Source organism: Gymnoscopelus braueri, assembly GCF_963280865.1.
Source record: "Gymnoscopelus braueri genome assembly, chromosome: 15".
NCBI lineage: Eukaryota > Metazoa > Chordata > Actinopteri > Myctophiformes > Myctophidae > Gymnoscopelus > Gymnoscopelus braueri.
In genome coordinates this window covers 7,315,710-7,325,571 of record NC_137620.1, presented here as the reverse complement: position 1 = coordinate 7,325,571, position 9,862 = coordinate 7,315,710, and the positions used below count along the sequence as shown (strand labels likewise).

At 45.7% G+C, this 9,862-nt stretch overlaps 1 protein-coding gene across 1 annotated transcript; it reads right to left on the bottom strand.

Annotated features, from left to right (window-relative positions):
* Nucleotides 1-5,714: 5,714 nt before the first annotated feature.
* LOC308101324 (uncharacterized protein) lies at nucleotides 5,715-8,870 on the bottom strand (the record flags this gene model as incomplete). The annotated part of the gene is made up of 5 exons (XM_080450749.1): nucleotides 8,835-8,870; nucleotides 8,344-8,538; nucleotides 6,743-8,073; nucleotides 6,035-6,611; nucleotides 5,715-5,850 (listed from the first exon to the last, which is right to left on the bottom strand). Exons 2-5 carry the CDS (start codon nucleotides 8,358-8,360, stop codon nucleotides 5,715-5,717), a joined length of 2,061 nt encoding a protein of 686 aa, XP_080306875.1. The 5' UTR covers nucleotides 8,361-8,538; nucleotides 8,835-8,870.
* Between the last annotated feature and the right edge of the window lie 992 nt (nucleotides 8,871-9,862).

Below are 9,862 nucleotides of genomic sequence, written 5' to 3'. Positions count from 1 at the left end.
ATGTCAAAGTACCTGCATTTGGCTTAGAAAATTCCATGGTCATCTGTCATCAATGCTCTTCCAGTTGCTGTACTAAGTCCTTTGAAACTGCCTTCCGTAACTTTTTGCTAAGAACATGCACAACCGTAAACATAGTAGACACTATACGGGATTGAAACCTACATGGAACATGGAGGGGCACCAATCAATGTCAAGAGTATAGACTTAAGCACTCAGCAACGACTACAAGTCGTTGGTTGTGTGCCACAAACAAATGTACACTTTCAGACTACCCCTCTGTGTGCTAAACGCAAGGCCACGACTGCAAGGAGGATTGAAATCTATGTAAACTGGCGAATGACAGCAGCCACAAGGCTCGTTGGTCTAGGGGTATGATTCTCGCTTCGGGTGCGAGAGGTCCCGGGTTCAAATCCCGGACGAGCCCTTCAAATCAAGCTCCAATTGCCTCTTGAGTTTCTCAAATGGAGTGCTTGTGAGAACGTCTGATTAGAGATTGCTAGATCATATTCAGGAACCTACATTGAATATGGCCTGATAAGAGAACCGTCAGTACAGACAGATTTACATAGTCAACATGATTCTAACTGACGCCGGGAGACGCCATTGGATTTCATCATCTTAGCAGTCTGTCCGTTAGCCAAACTAGATAAGCAATTCTTGGCAAAGTGGATTTTGAACCCACATCCCCAGCAACATTTCAATCTTCAGAATGTGACTGATGGGTGAAATGTATCCTCCTATCTCCATACCTGCCACATCTCTGACATCGTCAAGAAAGGCATGCGTGCATCTATCAGCTGCGTCAAAGTAAAGTGTGCATCTGTGCAACAACAATATAATGTAAACAGGGCTCGTTGGTCTAGGGGTATGATTCTCGCTTAGGGTGCGAGAGGTCCCGGGTTCAAATCCCGGACGAGCCCTTCAAATGAGCCTTGCGAGATCCTTTGATTATAGATTTATATCTGCAGGGTAACGTATCGCAGACTGATGGTCCATTTCCTTGAGAACCTTGCCAGAACTACATCCATGTGGCTGGAGAGTTTCTTGGTCAAATGCAGACGTGCATTCTTGAGTTTGACGTTGTATCCAAGAATGTGGGAATAGCACACTACATGACCACTTTCTTTGGTAACTTACTTTGAATATGCCTTGATAAATGAACTTTTGGTAAGGAATGCTTTACCTAGTCGGCAGGACTGGAAACTGAGCAGGGAGATCCCAATGGATTCCTAGTCCGTCGTCTGTCCTTCAAACAGACTGGGGGAGCAGTTCTTGGCAAAGAGGGACTTGAAACCCAAACCCCCTTATCTGCTGCATCTCTGACATTGAGTAAAGACACTGTGCACGTAGTCGGGAGGGTTCGAACCTGCGCGGGGAGACCCCAATGGATTTCAAATCCATCGCCTTAACCACTCGGCCACGACTACCGGACTCTGCCTGCACTTAAGACACACCGGACGAGCAATTATTGGCAAAGACAAAGTGGGAATTGAACTCACAACACCAAGTAACATTTCAATCTTCAGAATGTGACAAATTGTTAAATATAGCCTCCTATATCCATTAACTGCTGCATCGCTGACGTCTTCAAAAAAGGCACGTGTGCATCAAACAAGCCGTGTCAGACTGAAGATTGCTAGGTAGACAGGGCTCGTTGGTCTAGGGGTATGATTCTCGCTTTGGGTGCGAGAGGTCCCGGGTTCAAATCCCGGACGAGCCCACACAGTGTCTCTGCACAATGTTCTCGGTCTTTTGTGTTTGTGCTTTCGAAAGAAGTTCATGTCAAAGTACCTGCATTTGGCTTAGAAAATTCCATAGTCATCTGTCAATCAATGCTCTTCCAGTTGCTGTACTAAGTCCTTTGAAACTGCCTTCCGTAACTTTTTGCTAAGAACATGCACAACCGTAAACATAGTAGACACTATACGGGATTGAAACCTACATGGAACATGGAGGGGCACCAATCAATGTCAAGAGTATTGACTTAAGCACTCAGCAACGACTACAAGTCGTTGGTTGTGTGCCACAAACAAATGTACACTTTCAGACTACCCCTCTGTGTGCTAAACGCAAGGCCACGACTGCAAGGAGGATTGAAATCTATGTAAACTGGCGAATGACAGCAGCCACAAGGCTCGTTGGTCTAGGGGTATGATTCTCGCTTCGGGTGCGAGAGGTCCCGGGTTCAAATCCCGGACGAGCCCTTCAAATCAAGCTCCAATTGCCTCTTGAGTTTCTCAAATGGAGTGCTTGTGAGAACGTCTGATTAGAGATTGCTAGATCATATTCAGGAACCTACATTGAATATGGCCTGATAAGAGAACCGTCAGTACAGACAGATTTACATAGTCAACATGATTCTAATTGACGCCGGGAGACGCCATTGGATTTCATCATCTTAGCAGTCTGTCCGTTAGCCAAACTAGATAAGCAATTCTTGGCAAAGTGGATTTTGAACCCACATCCCCAGCAACATTTCAATCTTCAGAATGTGACTGATGGGTGAAATGTATCCTCCTATCTCCATACCTGCCACATCTCTGACATCGTCAAGAAAGGCATGCGTGCATCTATCAGCTGCGTCAAAGTAAAGTGTGCATCTGTGCAACAACAATATGATGTAAACAGGGCTCGTTGGTCTAGGGGTATGATTCTCGCTTAGGGTGCGAGAGGTCCCGGGTTCAAATCCCGGACGAGCCCTTCAAATGAGCCTTGCGAGATCCTTTGATTATAGATTTATATCTGCAGGGTAACGTATCGCAGACTGATGGTCCATTTCCTTGAGAACCTTGCCAGAACTACATCCATGTGGCTGGAGAGTTTCTTGGTCAAATGCAGACGTGCATTCTTGAGTTTGACGTTGTATCCAAGAATGTGGGAATAGCACACTACATGACCACTTTCTTTGGTAACTTACTTTGAATATGCCTTGATAAATGAACTTTTGGTAAGGAATGCTTTACCTAGTCGGCAGGACTGGAAACTGAGCAGGGAGATCCCAATGGATTCCTAGTCCGTCGTCTGTCCTTCAAACAGACTGGGGGAGCAGTTCTTGGCAAAGAGGGACTTGAAACCCAAACCCCCTTATCTGCTGCATCTCTGACATTGAGTAAAGACACTGTGCACGTAGTCGGGAGGGTTCGAACCTGCGCGGGGAGACCCCAATGGATTTCAAATCCATCGCCTTAACCACTCGGCCACGACTACCGGACTCTGCGTGCACTTAAGACACACCGGACGAGCAATTATTGGCAAAGACAAAGTGGGAATTGAACTCACAACACCAAGTAACATTTCAATCTTCAGAATGTGACAAATTGTTAAATATAGCCTCCTATCTCCATTAACTGCTGAATCGCTGACGTCTTCAAAAAAAGGCACGTGTGCATCAAACAAGCCGTGTCAGACTGAAGATTGCTAGGTAGACAGGGCTCGTTGGTCTAGGGGTATGATTCTCGCTTTGGGTGCGAGAGGTCCCGGGTTCAAATCCCGGACGAGCCCACACAGTGTCTCTGCACAATGTTCTCGGTCTTCTGTGTTTGTGCTTTCGAAAGAAGTTCATGTCAAAGTACCTGCATTTGGCTTAGAAAATTCCATGGTCATCTGTCAATCAATGCTCTTCCAGTTGCTGTACTAAGTCCTTTGAAACTAACTTCCGTAACTTTTTGCTAAGAACATGCACAACCGTAAACATAGTAGACACTATACAGGATTGAAACCTACATGGAACATGGAGGGGCACCAATCAATGTCAAGAGTATTGACTTAAGCACTCAGCAACGACTACAAGTCGTTGGTTGTGTGCCACAAACAAATGTACACTTTCAGACTACCCCTCTGTGTGCTAAACGCAAGGCCACGACTGCAAGGAGGATTGAAATCTATGTAAACTGGCGAATGACAGCAGCCACAAGGCTCGTTGGTCTAGGGGTATGATTCTCGCTTCGGGCTCGCAGGCGAGACGTGGATAGTCGTCACTCACTGACAGCCAATAGAATCGCATCAGGTTTTCCAAACGCAAAGGCCCTGCAGTATCAATGTCCAGTCAACAGGAGGCAGCATATCGCGGTAGGGCCACTTTGAGGCCAGCACACATCAAAACAGTATACTTGGCCACCAGACGGTGGCAGCACTGCACTGTAATAACAGATCAATAAAGCTTTGCTAGTAAACCGTTACTATCAGCTCCTGCCCCGCGACGGCGAGACGTGGATAGTCGTCACTCACTGACAGCCAATAGAATCGCATCAGGTTTTCCAAACGCAAAGGCCCTGCAGTATCAATGTCCAGTCAACAGGAGGCAGCATATCGCGGTAGGGCCACTTTGAGGCCAGCACACATCAAAACAGTATACTTGGCCACCAGACGGTGGCAGCACTGCACTGTAATAACAGATCAATAAAGCTTTGCTAGTAAACCGTTACTATCAGCTCCTGCCCCGCGACGGCGAGACGTGGATAGTCGTCACTCACTGACAGCCAATAGAATCGCATCAGGTTTTCCAAACGCAAAGGCCCTGCAGTATCAATGTCCAGTCAACAGGAGGCAGCATATCGTGGTAGGGCCACTTTGAGGCCAGCACACATCAAAACAGTATACTTGGCCACCAGACGGTGGCAGCACTGCACTGTAATAACAGATCAATAAAGCTTTGCTAGTAAACCGTTACTATCAGCTCCTGCCCCGCGACGAGACAGCCGCGCCTGGGCGTGGCGGCGGCGGCAGGGGCATCCCTGTTGATCATGGGAGTAAATGCCAGCCAATGTGATTTCAGTATGCTTTAGCATGTCCATGGTATTGCAATATATGTAAGTGATTCCAGAGATTTAAAATGTACTGTAGTGGTCTAATAAAAAAGGAATAGAGTGTGCACACTGGTAATGCTGAAAAAAATCTGCTTTGTATTTATTGCGTTTGTCAACGTTTCGGCCTGTTCAGTCCTTCATCAGGACATAAACGGTATATGTCCTGATGAAGGTCTGAACAGGCCGAAACGCTGACAAACGCTCTTTTCAGCATTACCAGTGTGCAGATTTTATTCCTTTTTTATAATACTTTGGTTTGTCTTGCACCTGGGCCACGGATGTGTGTGCGCTACCTTTTTAACCCGTGGTCTAATGCCTATCAAAGTAAGGGTCCTTGAAAGTAAAAAGGTTGAGAATCACTGAAACTATTTATTTTCCAAAAAACATGAACCAGATATTTACTCAAAGCTTTACAATTTTCTTTTCATGCTAAATGTCATTTATCAGCTTTCAATTGTGAGAAAATATGATCATAGTTTCAGAGAATCAAGAGGAATTTATTTTGTCACTTATACTGACATTATACAAATGTTTATGCCATATGTTTTGCAAAGACTGCTAATACAACACAATACAAAAGATAATTCTGGATATAATTAAATACCAAAATATATATATATATACATTATAGGTAAGACAGAGGTAAATGTTGTACAGGTAGAACGGCAGGTATGACAGAACTCTTAAGGCATGTATGATATTGTTTGCAGCCGTGGGTTATGTGCAAGTAGCAGAAGTCATACATGTATATAAGGCATATCTCTCATTTCTTCCTCTCTGCTGTCCACCTATCCTTCTCCATGGCATAGAAGGAGGATTGTTGGAATTCCTTCCATGACATCTCCTTTGCCATGCCTTTGTCTTTGTACAATGAAAGTACTTTTGACGGACAGTAAATGTACTTCCCAGTCACTCCTGGAAACCCAGTATGAATATGCGGACTGTTTGGGCCCTGCTTGAGCCCCTGGCGGCAGAAACGGCAAAGTCGTCCGCTAGGTTGAGTGTCTGGGAGTTTCCTCTTTCTCTGGGCTTTGGCCTCCACTCTCTGTTTTGTTGAGTCCAGTTCACGTTGAAAGAACTCAGTCTGTGCAAACTCCTCAAATGTCATTTTGGGATTTGTCAAACCCTCTGCAGAGTAAGCTTTGAACACCTTAGTGGAGCAGTAAAAATATCGCACTGGCAATTTTTGATAGAAGAAATGAATTGAGGATCCATCTCCTGCTGAGTACCTGGATTTAGGCTGCCCACAGGAGAGACATTTCCTAGTTTGTGTCTCTGGTTGCTGCTGCAGCTGCTGTTGCTGCTGCACTATGTCCAGCACCATTTTCTGGATCTCTTCCTTTGTCACTGGCATTTGAGGTGCTCGTTGTGACACAGGTTCTGCTGGATTCACGATGGCTGGTGGAATTGCAACAACTGGGACATGGACAGTCTCACTCCCCTCAGTTAGACTGTACCAAAGGTTTTGTGTCTCCACAAGTTTTTCAGTACTGGTGTTCAGTGATGAGGAGGTGTTCATCAGTTTGGCCAGATGTTTTGAGTACTGTGTTATGTGATATTTGGTTGTGCTGTGTAGCAAACTATTTGGATCTGTGGCAGACTGAAGGACCATGGCAGCATAATCTGTATCTACCAGTTGCATTATGTATTTTTTCCCATGGTACTTGACTAGTAGACTGTCAATAGCTGCTTTCATTGGTTGTGGCCAACGTTTGTAGTCCAAAACAAACACTTTCCGACCTGTCTTGATGGGTCCAGTGCGGGCACTCCTTGGTGAGGACTGCACTGGCAGGGGTATGGAGCGCACTAGAACAAAGAAAACAGTTTCAATTATTTGGTACTATAGTATTGTACAAATATTTATTCATTAAATCCATTAATGTATATATTCACATATTAATATATACAATATTTGTAATATTTAAGTGTCAACTCACTCTCAGCTGTAGGCTCCAACACCTCTTGCTTGGGCACTAAAAACACCTCAGAAGATGCTGCCAGGCCAAAGGACGTTGGTGACACAGTGGATGCGGCCAGGCCAGAGGATGTTGGGGACACAGTAGATGCTGCCAGGCCAGATGATGTTGGGGACACAGTAGATGCTGCCAGGCCAGATGATGTTGGGGACACAGTGGATGCTGCCAGGCCAGATGTTGTTGGGGACACAGTAGATGCTGCCAGGCCATAGGATGTTGGGGACACAGTGGATGCTGCCAGGCCAGAGGATGGTGCTGCCAATGCCAGACCAGTTGTGGGTGGTGCTAGTTCAGGGGGCAGAGGAACAGAAGAATCACTTTCTTTTGCCTTGTGTTTGTCCCAGTCAAGTGGTACTGGGCGGCACTCTGGCTCTCTGTATTCCAGGCCAAACCTTTCACCTGTGTCCCTGTCAGAGAGGTGAATTGCAGGGTACTTATCCTGGCCAGTCACTCTCTTTGAAGCAGAGTTCAGATCTATAAACAACGATGGATCAAACACACGTGGGAGGATCACACCTGGCTGCTTAAGATCCACAAGTCTTTGGTAGTTCCAACGTGCCACCCCTGTCATGCCCTGGGCCTGGAACAATTCACAGGAGGCATGAGTTCCAGTAATCCACTGAGCCTGGTGGAAGTGGAACCCCTCTTGCTGTGATGTCCCTCTGACTGGGATCCAGATGGGGACTTTTGCTCCTTCACCACGGACATGGTTAAGCTGCAGAGTTCCCCCATAACGGTACAGGATCCCCTCTGTGAGCTCAGGGTCACTGAGGCACCCACGGAGAATGTGCACCCTCTGGATACGCCACAACTTCAGCATAGATGGTTTGAACAAGGGCACATTGTTTGGGTCGGTCATCTGGTGAAAGTTTTTTAGTACACTCTCAACTCTTTGTACCAGTAATGCCGGGCATGGAATTCTGATCCGGCAGTGCTGTCTTACGTGTTGTTTTGTTGGATTATGATGATGTATTGAACAGAATTTATAGGCATCCTTCAGCCTCTGCAGGTCTTCCTGATCCACTAAGGAAAAGGCAGCGGAGAGTAACTGACAGAAGGTGCTGAACAAAGGATGATGCTCAGATGTGCACTCCCGTGAGAAACGGCGCATGCAGTGGAACAGGTCCAACTTGACATCAATGTTGGAGTTGAAGTGTATCCGGGATGCACAGGTGTTCTCCATAGGCCCAGCGGTGGCGTTAGTGATGATGAAATCTGTTGTCTTCCAGGCATCCCAATTGAGGTGCTCATCAGGGAGAGTGTCAGGGATCTTAAATGGTGCACAGCAGTCCCTGGATGAAAAAAGGAGGCATATAAAAGGCTTTTCAAAGATCATTTTGAGAATCACACATATTATAATTCTTTATCCCTTTGTACTTGCTCATACAAGTACATTTGACTTACTAAGGTTGGTGCGTTGTAATAAGCATAAAAACAACATGTATTATCACACAAATTAAGGTGAAACCTTGTGTGATTTGGAGGGGTGGGGGTGATAGGCAATACAACAATAAAGAAAGAAAAGATGACTATTCTCACCTGTCCACCCATTGGTAACTCACCTTCTCCACCTCTGCATCCCTGTACCTCTTAGCCAACCCGTCGTACATGGGCCGCAGCGACCTTTCTGTCTCAGCCTGCACCATCACCCAGGAGACAATCATCCAGTTCTCATTCATCACTGCATAGCTCGACATGGCACCAGATGACAGTGTAACCTTCCGTGCCACCTTCCTGGTGTGGTCAGACCGCCAGACCTAAGATAAGATAAGCCATTTGTGATTCCCAGAGGGACATTCATTGCAACAACAGCAGTAAGAAAGAACAAAATCAAGATTAAAGCAATATACTGAGCTTTTGGGCCTAAATATCTGCACTCAATCTCTGAATTAGTTAACATGTTCAGTCTGTCAATAAATATAAATGTACGTTAATAAATATACATGTATCATTATATCACCTGTGAATATACAGTATCATTATATCACCTGTGAATATACAGTATCATTATATCACCTGTGAATATACAGTATGAATAACTATATATACAGACCTGTCCGAAGGTGCCCTGAAGCATCTTGGTGATGGCCGACTCTTGCCGTCGGTACTCGTCAATGAGGCAGTCGGTCACGTAGTGTCCAGAGACTGATGTTCCACACCAGGCCTCTTCGTCGTCATATTCTCCAAAAGGCTGGGGTGTGTCATCCTTCCTCACCATCTGTGTAATTGTCCTCTGCCCGTACACCCCAGCCTCAGCATCCCAGACATTTTGTATGCTGTGGAGATATGCCAGATGAGCTCGCTCATATTTAAGGTGCATCATTTCGTTTAACTGGTTTGCCATATCTGTGGGTGACTTGCCAGTGCGCCTCAGCTCATCAATCACAGACTTGCAGAGGGCCTTCTTGTACGTAAGGACTGATGGCAAAATGTTTGTGAACCTCTTGGGTAGTTTCTCCAGCCATTTACAGTAGGTGTGTCAGCAAACCAGTGATTCTTGCACACCTTGCAGTAGAGGCGAGAGGAAAATATATAATACTGTCCACTGATGCCAACAACCACCCGAGGCCTACCTACACCAGACTGTGCTACATTTGGTTTTGGACAGCCATGAAGGCATGGCAGTACATAAGTGTTCCTCAGCCGGACCATTATCTCGTTCTCTGGCTTCCATATGAAGAACGGATGCATTTGGTAGAAGTTTCGGGGTGGGAGTGTCGACACTGTGTCGAGGAGCTCTGGCTGAAAAGGGTGACGCCATAACGAAATGGCATGTCCTGCTTTACGGTTATGCTCAAAGTTAGGCCACAGCCCAAGAGATTTGAGCTCTTCTTTAATGAACCATTGCTGATGATTACTGCACTTCCAAGTGCTTTCACTGTGTCACATGTGATGTGTGGAGGAAGAGGGACAGATGGGCCAACTGAGGGAACAAGGATGAAAAGGACATTATTGAAATGTAATGATAATATGATCACATTGTTTATTACAATATAATTATAATTATGGAGGAAGCATTTGCAGCACAGTAACCTTTTCAGAGAAAACAGAGAAAATATCTTACCACGTGGAGCCACTAGT